This window comes from Balearica regulorum, chromosome 5, assembly GCF_011004875.1.
Source record: "Balearica regulorum gibbericeps isolate bBalReg1 chromosome 5, bBalReg1.pri, whole genome shotgun sequence".
Taxonomy (NCBI): domain Eukaryota; kingdom Metazoa; phylum Chordata; class Aves; order Gruiformes; family Gruidae; genus Balearica; species Balearica regulorum.
Window position 1 is genome coordinate 7,337,924 of NC_046188.1, and position 20,203 is coordinate 7,358,126.

At 45.2% G+C, this 20,203-nt stretch overlaps 1 protein-coding gene across 2 annotated transcripts in view; it reads left to right on the forward strand.

Annotated features, from left to right (window-relative positions):
* The window catches only part of PRKCH (protein kinase C eta), a 119,146-nt gene that overhangs the window by 45,592 nt on the left and 53,351 nt on the right, over positions 1-20,203 (forward strand). For both annotated transcript variants that reach the window (XM_075753342.1, XM_075753340.1), the window contains exons 3-9: positions 4,451-4,601; positions 5,437-5,471; positions 7,152-7,240; positions 8,902-9,031; positions 9,963-10,090; positions 12,271-12,414; positions 13,155-13,328. In XM_075753342.1, the coding sequence (XP_075609457.1) occupies positions 4,451-4,601; positions 5,437-5,471; positions 7,152-7,240; positions 8,902-9,031; positions 9,963-10,090; positions 12,271-12,414; positions 13,155-13,328 (851 nt within the window). The remainder of the gene's footprint in view (positions 1-4,450; positions 4,602-5,436; positions 5,472-7,151; positions 7,241-8,901; positions 9,032-9,962; positions 10,091-12,270; positions 12,415-13,154; positions 13,329-20,203) is intronic.

Below are 20,203 nucleotides of genomic sequence, written 5' to 3' on the forward strand. Positions count from 1 at the left end.
TTGTCTTACTGCTGTAGTTATGCCACCACTGTAAGGACATACCTGAAATAACCCCCAGGAATAAAAAATGAGGGGGAAAGACAGGGGCGATCTCTGGCCGGAAAGGGCAGGATCAGGTAAGCTCACGGGGCAGGTAGGGCAGCGTAATGAGGCTGCTGAGTGGTGTGCTAGTGGCATGCAATGTCCTCGGATGACTTGGTGGGTTATTTATTCTCCTCTCCCTCCACGTGCATAATTTCCACCACTGTAAACATGTGTTAGGCATGAGTGGAGAGGAGGAAAGGGGAAGAGGCTTTTTAGTATTTAACTTTGTAGTTACTTTTGCACATAGCCAGGCACAGTAAATACCCCATAGTTACAGATTTCCAAATTTAACCATGGATGTGGACAACTCCCTTCACTAAGCAATTACTTGCCTGTTTTTATAGCAGTATTTGGACATTTGAACCATTCATGGTGGTTGTTGCTTTACCAGAGATTAGAGGTTTTTAAAAGTCTGGGTCTCCTAAAGTGGTCTAGAGCTGCTTTGTTTTGTAACATGCTCTCTGCATGCAGAAGGAAAATATGTATTCTATAGGAAACTGGCCAGAACGCAGAACATGAGCAGTAAAATGTCTGTGATGGCTTTACATCCTCTGACACTACAGGTGAGAGGCACATGGGTCTGCTGCATTGGCCACCCTATCCACTGGTGGACTTCAGCGCCACATTGATGGTTTTTGCATGCAACACACAGCTGTTCGGCAAATGTGATGAGTGTGAGCTGAGGAGCTGCCATCTTGGTGGTTGGGGACACTGGTCGTTAGGGGGAAGGTGGTTTTGGTAGCCATATGTTCCACCATTTCAAAATCACTCATGCCTTGTTGGAGGGTTGAACTTGCCAGCTTTGTGGTGTGGTGCCTGGGATGGGTGAGCGCCCAAGCCTGCTGAAAGAGGGATTTATTCTACGGGATGTGGGTTGTGTATGTAGATCCACTAGATCATGCAGCGGATGGTCTCCTGCAGCTATGCCTGGGACCGAGGTGTGGCTGAAGTCATGCTGTGCTCTCCCTCTCCTTTTCACTCAAGACAGCATCAGGAAATGGGAAGAGCAGCGCCCAAAAGAGCTGATTGTGTATGAAAAGCAATCCAGGCCTTGCTGAAGTCAGTCTCCTGCTTAGTAACGCTTAGGTTTGTTATAATGTAATGTGAGGTGAATGTGACCATGGGTGAGGATCACCTGGAAGATGTGCAGCATCTGGAGAAAGTTAGCAGGGTTAACGCAGCCAAGTAGTGTGGGAAAATGTGAAATTTGAGGAATATTTTAAATACGAATTATGCCTTTAGAAAGAAGAAATAAAAAAAGACAAAAAACTTATGGCATGTGTTTTAATGAAAACTGGGTCTGTGAGATGGAAGCTGTTGTGCTGTGTGAGCTGTTGGTGGCTGGAGAACAGGAGATGGAGGCCAAGTACAGCTCAGAGGAGAAGGCTCAAGGCTGGCCATAAATGTGATCCACCAGTGCAGGCAGTATGGAGAAATCCTCTACCGCCCATGAAAAAGCGAGTGCCTGTAATTTTTCGCTCTCCCTGAATGGTTTCGAAATTGTAGTCTCTCTGAAGGTGGGCAAATCACAGAGGGACGCACAGCAGTGTCCTGCTTGGTGGCTTTGTGGGCCACCTTCAAGTGTCCCCTATTTCTGGTGCAAAGGACTGGTTTGCTCTTGGCTGCGTGTGGGCTTCTCGCTGCATGGGAGAGCACCCGGGAGGCAATTACCCTGTGCTGACCCTTGAGGGGAACCATAACAAAACCAGAAACTGCATGAGCTAAATTGGGAATATATTCTCTTAAACTCTGGTGACTGTGAGTGCATGAACTTAAAGGGCATCAGCTGCTGGGCCTCTAATGGAGCAGCTGGTATGAAGCAAGCTGGTAACTGGATTGCTTCTTTAGGTGATTTACTTATGTGTTCGCCACCCACTCACAAACCCTGCTCTTCCCTTTCCATGCCTTGGAAGTTCTCCTGTACGTGCTGAATGCCAAGACAGGATACTTTGCCAGTTGAGGTGTTTGGCCCTGATCCAGGAAAACACTTAAGCGTATGCTTAAACCTAGATCAAGGAGATGTTCTCTTGAATTTAAAGGTGGGCAAATTCTGTAATACTATAAGGAATTTTTAATTTTTATTTTTTAATTCTCATATGAAGTTGCAGGAGGCTTGGGATCAGCAAAGCAACTGGGTCTTGATTTTTCTTTTGGAGAAAACAGATTAGCTGGTTGACCTCTTGAAGTTCTTCTTGGCCATGTTTCCTATGGTGGATAACGAGGCTATTGAAATTATGCAGTGATGATTTAGTGTTTGGAAGGCATATCAAACTTCTGCACATCAGCGCTCACTTCTGGAGATCAAAATGACATCTCATGTGTGGGAAAGAAGCAAATTATCTGCCAGCTGCAGGGTTCCTCCATCTTGCCGTCGTGTGTTTCTGGTTGCCCACTGACAGAGGCAGGATGCTGAACTAGATGGACCGATGTTCTGATTAAGTCTGGCAATTCCTGTGGTCCCCTGCATCCTGTTGACCTCAGTGAGAATTAAACACACATTTAAGCACTTCCTTAGAAAGGCAGGCTTTTCTGTGCCAGTCTCTCTGCCCATCTGCTTGAAGCTCTGCAGTGAAGAAAGCAGGTTTCTGTTGAGTGCTTGGATCACCCCACCACATCCTTTCTTTGGTGGTTTAATGGAAAAATCTTAATTTATAACGTGTGCTTCCATTTTCAAAATAAATGCAAGCTGTCTTAAAGTCAAGCCATGCTCTGTGTTGCAGTTATGCCATCAGGTAGGAGGTTTCCATTAGTGCCTGTGGAGGGGTCGCATGCACAAATGGCTGGGAGAACTCAGCAGAAAACAAAGCCCCTTGAGCTTTATGGCCTGTTTTGCTTCTAAACCTGTGTCGCAAGCGTACGGAGAGGAATACATCGTGCGGCTTGCGGCCCTTTGAAGTGGCTGGGTTCAGTACCGACAGGATGGCTTCCCTTATCTCCACTCCTACAAAGAGGACTGGGAAATGTGCCTGTGATGTGGCACTCTTACATATCAAGCCTTGATCAGGTTGACAGCTTTCCCTCTCCCGCCCCCCCCCCCCCTTTTTTTTTCCCCTCCCCTCAGTGGTTAATCAACAAAGAGAGTTGAAAGCAGGGAAATGCTCTGCCCCCTTTTTATGGGTAAAAGAAGCGGCACGGTAACAGCTGTGTTTGGGTGCCGCTGCTGATCCGCCGCTCCGGGACAATCAGGTGGGTGGGAAGATTGCAGACCGCTTGTCCCTTCCTGTGCCATTACATCTGTGCAGAGGGTTTGGCAATAGCCGGTGTTTGTCTTGCATCCAGTCCGCGCTCAGAATGAGTAATGAGTATGTACGTCAGTGCGCAATCACCTCTAGCAGACTGCAGCGCGCGTCCCTAAAATGCACTTGTTAGCGGGGCCTTTACTTTGCAAAGAAACTAATTTAACTGCAAATTTCATTTCTTTCTCCTGAGGCGAGTGTGCCCCAGATGAGGCTTTGATCTGGGAAGCTCAGCTGAGTCTGACCTGGCCTGTGCAAGGATCCCAGAGACCAGCTGGCTGTGATTTGCAAGTCAGATGGCTGCTGCTGCATGGAAATGGCTTTCTTGATCTAGAGCTCAGTTCTGCCTTTTAAGAGTGACTTTTTTGTGTCAATTGACCTTTGCTAGGAAATTGTTATATGGCTGAACTAAACCCAGTAAAAAAAAAAAAATAATTATTTTTTTTTGAGGCAATTCAGATTTGAATGGCAGCAGTTCTTAAGTCTCTGCTTCCTAGAACTTTAAAATATTATCTACCCTTTGGAAAATGAGCCCTTTAAAGAAAGCTGAGAGTGGCACATATCAAACAACTAACAGTCCTTGAAAAATTAGGCCGTGCCTTTTTATCCAGTACAGGAAACAAAATCTCTACGAATGGTGATACAGAAGTGTAGCGTGAGAATAGGGAAGGTGGATAAACACACTTCATCAAGCAAGGCACTGCTTTGGCTCAGCAAGCGGGGCGCTGGTCATTTGGTTGCACGCAGTCATGTTTTCAGGAGTTATTGCCTGAAAAGCTGTGAATTATAACCACTCATTAGCCTTGAGCTTCTGGTCTGTTTGTAGCTTGTGAATTAATGGGTTAGTGACATGTCTCAGCATGGGAGAGGAGCGAGAGGAAGATGGGAAGAGGCAGTTATTTCTAGATGAAGAATGTAATTTTGAGCTAAAGGGGCCTTTGCAATTAACTTCCTTGCCTGTCTCAGATACTGTCCTCGTTCTAGACCGTGCTGCCCCGACTTCTAATTCAGGGATGTAATTATGGCCTTTGAAAGCATTTTGTGCCGTAGCAAAAAACAGGAGTAATAACTGTGCATAGCAATGTTAATGTTTTGTTGCTTTTTTTTTTTTCCCCCTACCCCCTGCACAGGGACCCTCCAGAGAGATCGAATTTTCAAGAACCTGACTCGGAAACGCCAGCGGGCAATGAGAAGGCGAGTGCATCAGGTGAACGGGCACAAATTCATGGCTACCTACCTGCGACAGCCTACGTACTGCTCGCACTGCAGGGAGTTCATCTGGTAAGGACAGCTCGAACGCGGTGGTGTGCAGCTTCCTGTCCCTTCGTGTTTTGGGGACCAACAGGACAGCCCCGATCCTGAATCAGTCACCCAGCCCTTTACCAAGGGCCATTGGTGTGACTCCCCTTGGCCATCAGGTTTAGCAGGGTACATTTATGGTGCAAACTCGAGTCTACTGCAGGGGCAGAGCAACCGGAGGTGATGTGTATCTTGGATGCTGGAAGCAAATCATCAGGGTGTGGGAATGGGGCAGTGTTCCTCACTTGTGAGCATAGATATTATTTCAGGGGGGAAAAAAGTAACCCAAGCAATGTGAAGAAAAACCCCAGATACTAACTTGAGCAGAGCTTTGAGATTACACTGAGAAAAAAGTTACTTGAAAGACTAGAGAAAATTCCTGAGAACAGAAAAGCCATCAGAGGTGTGAGGTGTGGGGTGATACGTGTGGGGGAGTAGGCAGAGCAGGGAGAAAAACTTAGATATGTCTCAAAAGAGCATGGAGTGGGAGAGATAATAACAGGGTGTGGGCTGCTGGGATCAGTCTAATAAGTGTGATGTGTGTTGTAATAAAGTGAGGTATTTCAGAAACTAGAGTGAGGGGGAATATGGGGAAAAACATGCATGTTGACAGCCTGCCTTGTGAGCTACAGCTCTTGTAGTGCTTTCTTACGCTCTCACACCCCTGTGCTGAATTGCTCTGTTACTACTGGGCAGTTTTACCCCAGGAATCTGGTTATTCGGGATCTTCTGGCATTTTGGTTCTCTCCTCTGTAAATGATCTGCAAGAAGACTGGCTTTCTGATGTCAAATTATGTTCATATTTTGTTTCGAACAGGGGCGTGTTTGGCAAGCAGGGATACCAGTGCCAAGGTAAGGTGCTCTGCTCCTGCATGGGGTGTGTGTAGGATGTGCTGTCTCAGGAGCGCTCTCCTGTGCTGCTGGGACATCCTGCGGTTACAAGTTTCTCCGAAGTCACCACTCCTCTTCCTCCCCAAACTGTGCAGTTGAGCAGCCGTCAGGCTGACGGCTTGCATGCACGCATGAGCAACCACCTACATTCACGCAAACACCTAGGGGTCCGGATGCTGTGTTTTTCCTCCTGTGCAGATCCATTGAGTTGCTGAGTACATGCAACACCTGGCTAGGCTTGAGAGATCCAGGGTCTCTTCAGGACAGTCTTCAGCTGATATTGGGCCACAAAGTACCCTACTGGAATGGCCACCCTCTTCCTTTCTCTCCCTGTGTAGTTCAACAAAGTGAAACTAGGGATGTGACTTCAAAGCGCAACCTCGTGGGCTGGCACAGCACTTTTGTCTGAAGGCATGTTTTGGCCGAATGGCTGTATAGATGTATGTGGTGCTTGTTTGCACTTAATTATTGTTCTTCCTTTCCCTTTTTCTATGGTAAGATTTTTTTTTTTTTAAATTTTTATTATTTTATTACTTGCCTCACAGGTGCATGGTCATTCAGCACAGCCTTCTAACACAGCCTGTTTCTTGTGCAGTATAATAGGGCACTGGTATCCTCATATGAAAGGAAGCTACACATAAACAAAATGGATATCCTGCATAAAATTTCTGGGTAAAAGTGGATGTTGTTGGTAGACCCTTATGAGTGCAAGCGTGAGTCAGCAACGAACAGAATAGCATGGAACACTGCCACACATCTGCAACACGTTGCCCAGAGAGATTGTGGATGCCCCATCCCTGGAAGTGTTCAAGGCCAGGTTGGATGGGGCTTTGGGCAACGTGGTCTAGTGGAGGGTGTCCCTGCCCATGGCAGGGGGGTTGGAACTAGATGATCTTTGAGGTCCCTTCCAACCCAAAACATTCTGTGATCTGTAACTTGCAGTTTCCCTTACAAAAACCTCCTTGCACAGACAGTAGCTATGGCCCTTAGTGGTGATTATAGTGCCTGCTGGGTTACGGACTGGAGGAATCTCAGTTCATTCCAGCCAAGCCAGCTTTAGACCTGGAGAGATCCCAAGTCTGCTTTAGGGCTGATTAGCCCTATTGATGGGAACTAGCTAATTAGTCTAGACACAGCACCATTCTGCTGTAGTCACCCAGCTTTCTGGACCCAAACATTGCACTGAGCCTTAATGACGAAGTAACCTGGGCAGGACTCGCTTCGATATCCAGCGTAAGCAGCACTGTGCCACTGAGATGTAGGCTTTTGGTAACTTCTTGAATGTTGTTTGTGTATGCTGTGTGAAACTGGATAATTATTTGAACAGCTTTTTTTTTTTTTAGTTCATTTTTAGTTTATTTGAGAAGTTACACTGTTGTTTCTGCTTGCATCACCCATATTTATATAGGCAGCTGTTTTTTAGGCTGTACGAATGATCCAGTGCAGAATTTCTGTTGCAATGGGTTGGAGATGCGTTTCCAGATCTGTTATGAGATTTTTGGAAATTCCAAGCAACTGATTGTTTTTCACATCTTTACTGTGTCCTGATGATATAGCTGAGCCTTAAAGAACTCAGCTGATGGGTTAATGTGTTCTGAGTCTTTCAACAGCTCTTTTCAGCATGCCTCTTTTATTTCCTAGTGTGCACCTGTGTTGTACACAAGCGCTGCCATCATCTCATTGTTACAGCTTGCACGTGCCAAAACAATACTAACAAGACCGATCTCAAGGTAAAGTCATATTAGTTATTTGGGGTCGTCGTAATTTGTGAATCCTGAGGTTTTCTGGGTTGTTGGGGGTTGTTCTATAATAGAATTTACTCAGTATTATCTTTATTCATAGATTTTTAACGTGAGGAAGAGTGATAGCGACATGCAGAAAGGCCATGTAATATCATCTGGTGGTTGTTCTGTTAATTCCAGTAACTGGTTGGACTAGCACATAGTTTAGGAAGGCATGTTGTCTTCATCGGAAGACATCAAGAAACAGCAAATCCACTGTTTTCCTTGGTAATTTTCTTTCATGATTAACTGTGGTGTCATCAAAATTTGGTGCCCAGTTCTTAATGTGGATTTCTCTGGCTTTAATATCTAACCACTGGTCTTTGTTATGCCTCTTTTTTTCTTTTCTGGTAATTTAAAATGCCCATTTAGTCACTGCTCCACACCTTTACTCTATGAAATTTTTTATGTTGTAATAAAAACCCCTTACGTAACTTGTGTTTTTGAAGGTTTTCTTTCTTGCTAATTTTGGCTGTATTTAACAGGAGTAACATCCCCACCTAAAACTGCCCTGTGCATTGCATGTCTCATTTCTGTAACTGGAAATTGTGTAGTAACTGTTTGAGGAAAATTCACTTGAAATATTTTTAATCGGGAGGTAGCTCTGTATTGAGTGCCATGCAGAAACCTTCTTTCCAGTGCAGATAAGCAAATGCCTTTGCTCATTATTTCTTGCCTCCAAACTGCTGAGCTAGATTTCTTGAAATGACCCCTTGCCAAGCCAGATGAAAATAAGTTAAAATGCCTAAGGGTAAGGTGCAAGTTAAATAGTGAGTCTCCTCACCCCTCTTTTAGGATTGTGAAGGGTTTATAACACATCTAAGCTGCTTTAACAGAAGCAGAAGATGAGGAGGCACCGCTCGCTTTAAACTCACTGTTCCAGTTGCACCCCTGACTTTTCTTTGTGAATTTGCCCCTCAGTCTTCCAGGATCTGCATGTTGAAACACAAAATGGAAAGTAATAAAGATGTTAAATGGGAATAGTTTTCTTCAGCCAATGTAACATTTTCTAAGGTATCTTTTGAGATCTGCACAATTCACAGTTGGAAAAGAACAAGGTTAAAAAGGGGATGAGAGCAAGTGATAAAGCGAAATGTGGGCCTGGAATGAAAGACTGTTAATAACAAGGAGGGTGAGAAGAGGAATGAGAATTTTAGGAGGAGCTGGGAAAACTATTCTATATTAAATTTAGTAAAATCAACAGTTTGACCTAAAGATACATGTTTGCACATAGTGTGAAAGTTAATAATTTGAAAACTGGTTAGTTACAAACTGCTGTGTGGCACTTCAGTGTGATAGGTTTGTGATGAGGTAATCCACGCCTCTAACTTGGTTTGAAGAATTTAAAATTGGCTAGGCAGCCCTTTTTAAAATCTGCTTTGTCAGGTGGTCCAGCCTGAGCGGCAAGGAAAGCAGAGCAGGCTCGCAGCAGGTGAGGCTGGTCACTCGGTGTTCACTTGCAGTAAACCTCAGTGAGGTGGTGGGTTGGGACATTTTCTGAGTTGGAATTATTTTCATAGTTTTGCACTTACATGCCTGTGTGTAAATGAACATCAGCATATATATATATATTTGAATTTTAAATCTCTGCTTTTCTTTTGGTGCCTCAGGTGACTGAGCAGAGGTTTGGAATCAACATTCCTCATAAGTTCAGCGTCCACAACTACAAAGTCCCGACTTTCTGTGACCACTGCGGTTCCTTGCTCTGGGGAATCATGCGACAAGGCCTACAGTGTAAAAGTAAGCAGCTTCTTACTGTAGCCTTTTCTCAAAATTATATATATTTTTAGACTCTTGATGCACTGTGTGGGCTTGATTTGAGCAACCTTCACGAGAAAGCCAAGCAATGAATATTCATCTTTGCAAGAGTTAACAAAAACACTGATCTCCTTTTTTAATCTCAGGCTTCCAGAAGGACTCTACTTTGCACTCTCAGCGCAGCTTTGTTTAACTGGCATTATTAAAAATATTCTTGGGTATCACTGCTTCCTGCATTCATTTTTCCCTTTACCTGAAGGCTTTTCCTCAGCTGATGAGATAAGGCAATGAAAAGGCATCCGAGGGGAAAAAAAAGTCATTGCTTTAGGTTGACTACCCTGTCACGCTGTTAACTGATGACAGAGCATGTCCTGGTGTTACGTTTTTGTTTCAGTGATCCGGACTGTAAAATCGTATGGGTAACAACCAGCTTTCATTTGCCTTCATCTCCCACAAGAGGGTGTATGTGTGTCCGCAAGTGAGAGCAAGAAAGATTTTAGTTTCTCTTTGAACCTATGTATCTTTAAAATTAGATATCTGCAAATGCAGTGGAAGTTTGTTGTGAATTCTGTGGCATTATAAATCCTATTTTTACCTGCAGGCATAACTGCAATGGTATTTATATACCTGACAAACTTATGCTTATGAATAGCTTCAGGTAATGTGGCATCCTACTTGGAGATTTTGGGGTATATTCCTGATTTTCAGGAGTTTATTCTCTTATGAGAGTCCTAATTTTGTTTCTGCTGAGATCAGTGAAGAAAATCCTTTTAGTTTAAAGACACAGGGTAGATCCAGATGGGTATGTTTCCTGAAGCAGGATTGCTAAATTATTTCTCAACCATAAATCCCTCCAAGTTATTTTAATTGTTCCTTTGCTCTTACTTTCCATCTCTATGATCACCCCTGTCAGTCTGTAAAATGAACGTCCACATCCGATGCCAAGCAAACGTTGCACCAAACTGTGGGGTGAACTCAGCAGAGCTTGCTAAAACCTTGGCATGCATGGGTCTGCAACCAGGAAGCATTTCCCCAAATTCGGTGAGTCTTTTTCTTTTTTTTTTTTTTTTTTCCCTTCTTTTTTTCCCCTCCCCTGTTTAAAACATTTACAACCAAGTTTTCATATGGGTGCAGGAGAAGTCAGAGACTTCAGTTATGACAGGTGGTGTTGGGCCATGGACTGCAAGAGTAGATTGGCACTGTCTGTGGCTTGTGGTGAAGACTTTACCTGGAAAATGAATGTCTTATATCCAGGTTTACCCTGGTGGACGCTTTAATCTCCAGGTGTTGCTTTGTTGTATGCTTATGTTTCACATGCTGTGACTCCATTCACTCTTTTATCTGTTTGGCATGAATCAGAGGAGAATAAGACCCCTAACTAATTAGTGGTCAATATAGTTCATGCCATACCTTTTTTTTACTTTTACTGCAAGCACAAATGTTCTGTCTGCATGTGTGGGTTCTGAAAGAGCAAAAGAATGCTCAGCAAGTAGCCTAGGTTCTCTTCCCAGCTTTGTCACTGTTTTTTGAGTGACTTTTTGGGAAACCATTTTACTTTTCACTAGTTTCCCCAGCTAAAATCAACAGTCCCTGTCAACACAACATCTTTGGTCTTTGCTGTCCGAGACCGGGTCCAAGTGAGATTGTTGCCAGAGCTGGAACATGTGTGTACAATTTCTGCTGGTTGGTATTTAAGACATCCTAAAAATCCAGCTGTTGTATATCTGAATCTATTTGGAGAGTTTGAAACACACTGTAAGAACTTGAGTGAAAATGCCCATAGACGGTAATGGAAATCAGAGCTGTCATTTGATAACAAGTCAGTTTTCATCATGTTTCCTTTGTGAGCAGTTTTAAAAAGTGAGTTTGCTTGAGACCACAATAACCCACAATAAAATGTTGGTCTATTTTTATTTGAGCAAAAAGAAAATATTTAAACCCAAAACATAATTGCCAGACATGATAAATCTTGTCACAGTTAGCCAGCCACATCAGTGAACCATACCATGCTGTATCAGCCTAGCATGCTCATTGGGCTGTGCTGTCCCTTTTGATTTCAACTGGTTCGTAGCAGACTATTTTATTTTCACTCTTCAGGCTGTAGCAGGTCAGGGTGACAGTTACCCTGGGAGTTACAGGGAAACACAAGTCCCACACTCCCTTCTCAGTTCTGTAAAAATCAGCACTTGTTAGCATTTGCTGTTTATGTAATCTGCACATCAAAAGGAGATGAAACCAGGAAAATAAACATCTGTGCTTGGTGTTTAACAAATTTCTTCTTGTTATTTGCGAGCTGAAAGCTCTAGGTGAGTGTTCAGACTGTGCTGTAAGCTTAAATCTATTGGGGATTTTGCTGGGTGCTGTCCTGAACGCTCTTGGTTCTTTCGCCATGCTTGGGGTTGCCGTTTCTGTGGGAGTGAGACAAGTCTTCTGTGCAGGAAGAATTTTGCTTTACACCAAAGTAGTCACAAGGTGGAGCTCAAGAAGTCCGTGTGACTCTGTTCAGGCTAATTAACTGAATAAAGTATGAGTACTCATATCCGGAGAGCTGGAGACAGAGGGCACTGGAGGTTGACTTGATCTTCATATACTGCAAAGAATAGGAGCTCTAGAAATCTGTGCCAATACTGGTACAATTCCTGAAAATGCAGACACCTCACTGCTGGCACGTGACTTCCATCAAATTTACAGCAGTGGAGAAAGCCAGCAGCCCAGCTGTGGGAAAGAAAAATATTTTGAAGTTTGGGTCCCACTGAACCGAGCTTTCAGTAAGAATGTTAAAATCAGGTAGAAACCCAAGAGATTCAGATGAAATCTGCTTGGATTCTACATCTCATCAGCACTTCGCAGAAATTAGGCAGTCCTCCTTGCTCTGATGTTAGATTGGGATTTGGATTTCCACACTCATTGTCTTATTTTTCTGGGGAGTGAGAATGGAGAGAGGCAGGCTTGCCTCTTGGTTCTGCTGGGCAACAACTGAAAACACCTGTGTCAGGAACCAGTCGACATCTTAACACATCTCTGTGCAGCGCTGAGGTTGGTCAATCACATGTAGCAGCTATACAGGGCGGTGGTACCAACATGGTTTCTGTTCCAGTGGCCCCACAGTGCATCTGAACAGGTCCTAAATGCCCAGGTTGGTAGGTTGACTACTTGTTTACACCTCTGAGGCAAAAATACAATTTCTGTGCAGACTGATACTTGTTTACTTTCCTCTGCAGAAACTGGTTTCAAGATCTACTTTGAGACATCAGGGAAAAGGCAGCCTGAAAGATGGCAACAACGTTAGTGAAAGTTCAGCGAGCAAACTTGGGATCAAAGACTTAACCTTCCTTCGTGTATTGGGAAAGGGCAGTTTTGGAAAGGTGAGAGTTATTCCTGGCCCTTTTGGGGAAAACCACATTGCCTATTTAAGAAGCTCCAAGGTAGATGAAGTTATTCATAATCGGGCGCACAGGCTGTCCAGTGGAGTAAGCTTTGTGCAGCAAGGTTGGTTACAGACAGCAGGGAGCAAAGGCAAGAGAAAGCAAGCTGACAGCAAAGCAAAGAATTGGATATCACAAAAAAGAAAAACGTTAGCAACCAAAGGAACAGCTGCATGCCAGGGCCCATACCAGAAATTGCAAGTGTGTGCATTAGCACTCATTTGGGCAGCATTTCTTGGAGCACATAAAGACTTTTCCTTTAAAGGAAACACGGCAGTGGTTTCAAATGCGGTGAGATGGGAGTTTCGTTTCTGTGCTGTGCCACAAAGCCAATGCAAAAGGGTGCATTTGAATTTGATGACTGAGGAGGAAAGTTGGGTAGATGGCACTGTTCAGGGGGTTTGTCCTGGCACAGTGGATGAGCTTCAACCACCCAGCCCCACGCCAGACATTGGAGCAACATGTTTGGGCATTGCTATCCGGAGAAGTCGGCTGCAGACAGTTGTGTGTGTGTCATCGATTGTACACCGATGCCCATACCAACACGTTGACTCACTTGCGTCCACAAGCCTGGTCATGAGATAACTGACCTTTCTAGTGTGAGAAGGTGTGAGAACCTCTGTGTTGCTCATGGAGACTGAGGGCTCAGCCCTTGCGATTCACCCTCCCCTTTGGTTTAGGTGATGCTTGCCAAGATGAAAGAGAGTGGGCAGCTCTATGCAGTGAAGGTGTTGAAGAAGGACGTCATTCTCCAAGATGACGATGTTGAATGTACCATGACTGAGAAACGCATCCTTTCCTTAGCAAGGAACCACCCATTCCTCACCAAGCTCTACTGTTGCTTCCAGACTCCTGTAAGTATAGCCCAGCAGCAGATAGGCTTCCTCCTGACACTGGCTGGCATGTTCAGGACAGATGAGTTCTCCTGTGCATGTAGTCCCTGGCTTGTTAGAAATGTCCTCGTTAGAACCAGGAGAAACCTCTCAGCTCAAGAGTGAACAGAGCACTCTGCTATATTTCATCTCTAATATCTACTGGGCATTTGGCAAACAAAATCCTGGCTTGTTCTAAGCTCCCTAACAAAATGGTAATAGCAGGGAAGGGTTTCTTTGTATCTTCCCTAGAAACATCTCCATGCCATTGAATGTTTCTAAATGCATATGTGCAGATGTCTACAGACCTGCAGTGTCCTACAGTTGCTGTGGAATCTCAGGCGCTGCTGCCTTGCTGCCTGAATTTTAACAGGACTGTGTTTGCATTGAATTATCTGCAAACTCAATGAATTGTACTTAGAAGCAGGGATAGCCTCCTGTCTCTACCAGCCTTCAGATACTGCTCAGAACTGATGGAAAGATCCTTCTGGGGTTACTGGAAAGGATCTTACTGACATGGGTGGATGCTGAATCAGATCCACATACAGTTGGTATTTCGTCTTGTGTAGATAAGAGAAATGGGAGCATTGCTGTAACTTATGGTATGCATACCTCAGTGGAGAGCTGTGCGTGTGCTGCCTGCCCAGCTTAGAGCCTCCTTTGGTGTACGCATGTGGGTGGGAGCTTGTTGCTGATGCGGGTGGTGGAGGGAGGAGTGGCTGTGATGGAGGGAGGAGTGGCTGTGATGGAGGCAGTGGCCACAGCCATGTCCCAGCAAGGTAAGTTTAGCAGTCCCCGAGCTGAGCTGTTACTAGGACCAAAGCATTTTCTGCAGGGTAGCTCTTCCAAACTGCCCGGGCTCCTTTCCAGTTGCTTTTTGTCCGTTGCTAGATGGTAACAGAGCTTGTTTTCCTCTTAGAAAAGGCAGGAGAAATTTGCCTTGTGGCTTCACTCCTCCTACACAAACCCAAAATACTAAAAAAAAAAAAAAAAAGGGCAGCCAAATGTATCCTGCCACCCACCCATTTCTCTTCTCACTGGGGTGATGCAACAGCCAGCTATGGAGTTTAAGAATTGTGCTCATTTAGGGTGGAGCCCTTGGGTAGACTCACGTAATAGAAATGAGGTGGTTTGGGGTTGTTTTTTTTCAATATAAAGCTTATATGGTTCACAGAGCAGCTGTGCTATATAGCAGAAACAAAAAGCTCACTGTTGTCACTAGTAACCAAGGAAACTCCTCTTTTATTTCATAATATGAAGACACAGGGCCCAAATTTGAGTGGCTTTCTTGAAGTTCTCATGTAAAGTATCAGAAAAGTCCAGCGTTGGTGTATGCTGTTTGAGGTCAGATGAGAGATAGCAGTGGTTTTTGCCACTCGTTGCTATGCTCTTTGCTATGGTTTTGCTTACTGAATTGCAACGTAGATGTGAAAATAGCACGTGTGCTCCTGGGCAGTGTGGAGTATTTCCCCGGAACTTGGGGAAGATTTAAGGTCACTCTGCTGGTACCGTCTGTCATGTTCAAAATATGAATGCAATGTGGTATGGGTGCAGATACGGTCTTCTGGGTTGATGAAGTAATTGCAGAGTCTTTTGCAAAGGAGAAAAAAAAAGAGAACTCAGCCTGTTTAGACTAGCAAATTGAAAGCAAAAAGAGGATCTGATAGATGTCTGCAGATGTCGAACAGTGAGGAGGGAAACAAAGCTGTCAAGACATTGGCTAAGATTAAATGAGTCTAGACTGGCCATGGATACAGTTAGACTGGAATTGAAAAGGAGGTTGCTAACCAGTAGAGCAGCTTGGAACAGGAATTTCTGGACCAGCTTCTCGTCAGAGGAGTGGAGGGAAGAACCCCTCAGCCCTCGCTGCCCTGAACACAGAGGTCAGTCTCTGAAAGGGTGCCAAGGGAGTGGTGCTTGTCATAGCAGGACCCTGCTATTTCCAGTCTTTCCCAGGTTCCTCTTTTACTTGAATCCCACTTTGCTTCATTATCTGGATTGTCAGTAACAGAAAACAACTTCCTTCCAATACTAAACTAAACCAAAAAGAGAAGTGTTTACAAAAGAAAAAGTAGATTTCAGACTAATGTGGTTCATCGCGTCTTTTGCCCATGTTCTGCACTCAGTGACGCCCACTTCAATCCAGAATAACCAGATTTAAATTGCTTATAAAAGCATAATTAAATCCCTTTGCTATAGTAGAGAAATGATTACACCAGCAGGGTATTCATTGGACAGAGTCCTCCAAGGAGGGCTTAACCAGGCTGATAGAGTACTTTCTGCTTGTTCTTTACATTAACGTGTCCATTAACAAATGTGACATATAATAAAATATATATATAAATAAATAAAAATAAAAGAGTAACCACTTATTCAAAATGTCAGCCTGCAGCCATATTGTAAAATGTTACTTAGGTTTGGAGTTGGATGCAGGGTTACACAAAACAATACCTAGTTTCACTTGAATTACGTGGAAACCACATCACATGTATCAAACTTACCACATTTTCAGAGTTTGGGCTGTATTAACTGTTCACGTTATAAAAACCAAAACATGACTCCAGTCTGCCGTGGAGATCCTGGATAAATAATGACCTACTGGGCCTGTCTTTAGGAATTTTTCAAGAAGTAGCCATTTCGAGGCTTCTTACCGTTTGTCAAAGCAAAGTCGGAGCCTGATCCCATAAGACGCATCAAGACAGGCTGGGACTAACTGGCAGGGTAGTAGCCCGCCTGGAAAGTACCTGGGGCTTATGGTAGGTGCCAAGGTCAGTATGAGCCAGCGGTGCAGTCTCACTGCACGTAAGTTAAATTATGTACTGGGCTGCTTCAGGAGCTCAGGGGAATGATTATCTCCTCTGCTTGGCACTGGTAAGGCTGCACCTGGAGTAGGGGTGTCCAGTTATGCACACATCCCACACCCCCCCCAGTTCAAGAGGAAATTGTGGAAACTGGAAAGGAAGGGCTTTGGAAGCGCCTGAAATGCTGCAGCAGTTTGAGGGCAGAGTGCTCAAAGGGTTTGAGGGTTTGGCTGGATCTAGAGCTGTTTGAATTCTGACTCTTGTATAATATTCCACCCAAACCAGCAAACTCTTCCCCTGACTTCAGCAGCCTAGGGGTAACTTAGACAGCCTGGGGCATGTCTGTGCTGCACGGTGCGATGTTGTGTAGTGTCAGTAATCTGGCATTAACTGAGCTGGCACAAGTACCAGAAACAGCAGTGCATTACCTGAGTTCACCTATATTCCTGCTACTTTTGCTTGCCTGTTTTAGAGCTAGCTGAGGTTTTTCTGTGCTTACATTAGCTGCTGATGGTTTTCAGAAAGGTTTTCTGTTCTCTTGTGCTGCCTCCAGGCTCAGTGTGGTCCTAATTTAGTCTCAGCTGCGGCATAAGTGATACCCGCTAGCACGGGCTGCGTTATTTGCCCAGGGTGGGCTGAGGCTGCCTGACCTCCAGCCAGCCTCCTTGCTCTGTCACAGACAAACGCTGCAGCCACTAGGTGGTAGAAGCTGCAAGGGTTGTCTCTGCTTGGTATGGGTCACGGTTTTCAGACCCTAAAGAGGAAATATTTAGCTGCAGAGCAGGCTGGCAGAGGCTGGACGTGGCCCTCTGCGTGCCCAGCGCCCGGCAATTTTGGACTTGCACCTCCAGATTCCTTTCCTGTGAAAGGCAAGGAAGGAGTCCTGCCTGGCTCGTGCAGGGGGGCAGTTTTAGTCCTGCTCCAGCTGCATCTGTGTGAGGTCTTCCTTGCTTACCACATCTTGGTTTTTATAATTTTTTTTTTTTTTCTAAATTGAAAGCCTTGTTTGGGAACTTTCCACCTCACCTAAGTCATTTACCTCTGCTTTTTCTAGGGCCTTAGAATCATCCTTTAGTGGCAGAGAGGATTATGCTCCTGCTGCAGTAATCTGTGAGTTGCTGACAGGTGCTGGGGCCGACCTGTGGATAATTGTGGATCCTGTGTTAGGGTTCACAAGCACCAAAAAATGCTCATTTCCATTTACCTGACACTGGTGTCATCCAACATCTCAAAAATACTGTCCTAGAATGGGTGAAAAAGGCTATATGTATAAATAGCTAAATCAGTAATTCAATCCTGGGGAAAGTGGATCCTGGAATGTTTTAATTAAAATGAGTTTGCAGTAAGTAGGTCCTGTCTTCTTTGGGGTTTAGGAACTATCCTTCCTGCGCAGGTGGTTTGCTTTTAAATCCTTTTGTCTCCACTCGTATGCATGAGAATGAAAAGGGCTTGGGTAGATCAGCTTCCCATGCAAATAGTGTCAAATAGCTTCTGGGTTTTATGTTTATTGCCCTTATCCCTTTTCTCATGACCGCAGGGTGCTTCCAGGGGACCATCCCCCAGGCGATGCTGTTTCCAGCACTGTCCCTGCTAGCCCAATCGTTATATGGATTTGCTGTCCATGTGGCTCTGCTGACAGTTGCTGAGGCACAGAGCCTGCCCCTGTAATTCCAAAAATAGCGAGACGCGAGAACTTGGCAGAAGGACGTGATTTTCTTTAATGAGCGTCCTTCCAAGATAATAGCTAGCAGGGGTGCTATTGAAGCCGGTAGGGACTGGCCCAGGGACTCCAGGGCAGCTAATCATTGAACTGGTCCCATTTTACAAGGGCAGCCTGCTGTCTGACACGCAGCTTTCCGCCCCCTTTACAAGTTGTGGGCTGATGTCATGCTCTTGACGTGGAAGGGGAAGGTTTTCTCCACGTCTCCGCTGGCTCCCGGGGTTTTCAGACAGTTCTTCCAGGGTCAGTGTGGGCATCGTGTCAAGGATTGCCCAGGTGTTGAGATGAGCCTGTATTTCACCTCCTAGTGTTAGATGGGGGCATAATTTTCAAGTGAGGGTCTACCAGCCGCCAGCAAAAGCAGCAGGACTGAGCAATGGCAGCTGGCTGGCTACTCACCCACCCGTTGGTCCCTGGATGCCACAGGAGAGGTCTAGGTCCTTGGAGTCCTTCAATCATGGTCCCTCCAGGGGATCTCCAACATCAGCCTGGCTGTCCACCAGCCACTGCACTGTCACCACATGGGTAGAGCACAGGGCAGCTCCGGGGGCAGAGCCTGGTGTGGCGGAGGTGAGGAAGGCTGGAAAGGCAGCGGCAGCCTTCCCGGGGCTCTGGTTAGATGAACAAGTGTCCTCATACAGGCCTTGAAGTGTGCTGGTGGGTGGTAAGGAAGTGGTGAGGCCTCTTTGATGTTCTATTTGAAAGGCGCTGAAAGCGAGCCCTTTGGGAGCAGAGAGGACAGCTTTGATCATCTCCCAGGCTCTAAACTCCCCGTCTTCCCTCTCTGCCATGTCAGGGAGACACGACTCAATATGTGCATACACCCAACAGCCAAGTGTACTTCTTGGATGCTTTTCTGCAAGCACTGAGACTTTTTTCCCTGTCCTGGAGCACTGAGACTGTTCCTAGCCCCAAGCCACTGTGCTGGAAGACAAGCACATACTTCAGTTTTGTTGCTGCCAGCCAAAATCAAATGAAGACTGTGACAGTGACATCCTGTTCATAGGCCTGACGTTTTCCAAAAGCCTTGGTATGGCCTCACATGCCTTGTGGCCATAAATGCAGGCAAGAAAGGGAGACACCCCACTGTGGCCTTGCAGCAGAGTCCTTCTGAAGTCAGGCTTGAAGGAGTTTGAGTTGTGCAGTACCTGGGGCCCTGGGGCAGTGACTTAGGTTTTTTGAGGTGCTGTTGGACAGGGAGGTACAGGGAAATTTCCTCTCTCCACCTTTGTTCTCCAGTGTGACTTCTCTGGGCATGTGTGCCCCAGCACCCTCATGTTGGCTTTGCAACCATGGGAGGGGCAGTTGGTTTCTGCCTTTCTCTTGCTTCTGTCCTGTCTAGCACTGAATAAAGGCAGACTGGTCAAAACTGTGTCTTTCTTTGGTTTTACAGTGTTCACATCCACCAAAACCCCACAACATCTTTACTGGCATGCTGACCCAAGTTGCCAGTAAACCAGATGTGTGAGACCTCCAAAGCCTGGTCTGAAAGGCTCGACTTTCTCTGACGTGCACAGTAGCATCTTGCTGTGGTCTCTTTGTTGCAGGAACATACAGGGTCAAAGCTTTTTTTTGTAGGCAGAGTGGTTTTGCTTGCACAAGATGAAACAAGATCAGACTGACATTTCTGATTCTGTGAACTTTGGGTGTTCACACTTAGGCTGCACATTGAGGTGATATGAGCTGAAGTGAAAACATGGAAGGGTTAGCTGCCATCATCGTGTTGTAGCTCCTGAGTGTAACTTTCCCACTCCTGGTTGTTGAGGGACTTTGGATACTTGCATTTCTATGAAGCTGAGAAAATGCCTGTGTGTCTCCATCTGCAGTGGCTTATGGGAGAGACTGTAACTTAGACAAATTATCAAGCTTAGCACGAAGGTAGCTGAAGGAGGTGTTGTTGCCTATGGTTAGCCACAGTATGTGAAACTAGTATTTTTCTTCGGCTTTAAAATCAAGTAATTTGTGGCATAAAAAGGGATCAAAATGAAAGGAACTTGCAAGCAGCCTGAGCGAGCAGGTGCCAGTCAGTATTGAGGAGGAGGGGAAAAGGAAAAAAAAAAAAAAGGCAGTTGAACTTCAGAGGAGAGGTGACTAGCTGAGGTGTGACCCAGCAGTGTTTTAGGTTTCAGTCTCTTTGAATCCGTATTGCTTTCCAGGTGATGTTTAAGATGAGAGGATGGATCCACAAAGCCCTCGTAGCAAGCCATTTCCACATGGCTTTTGGGTGTTTCAGCACTCTTAATTTTCCTGAAGAACTTTGGCTGAGCTTGTCAAGATCTCTGGCCTTCCCCAGCACAGTCTGAGGCCAGCAGATATTGCAGAATTCAGTATTTTTA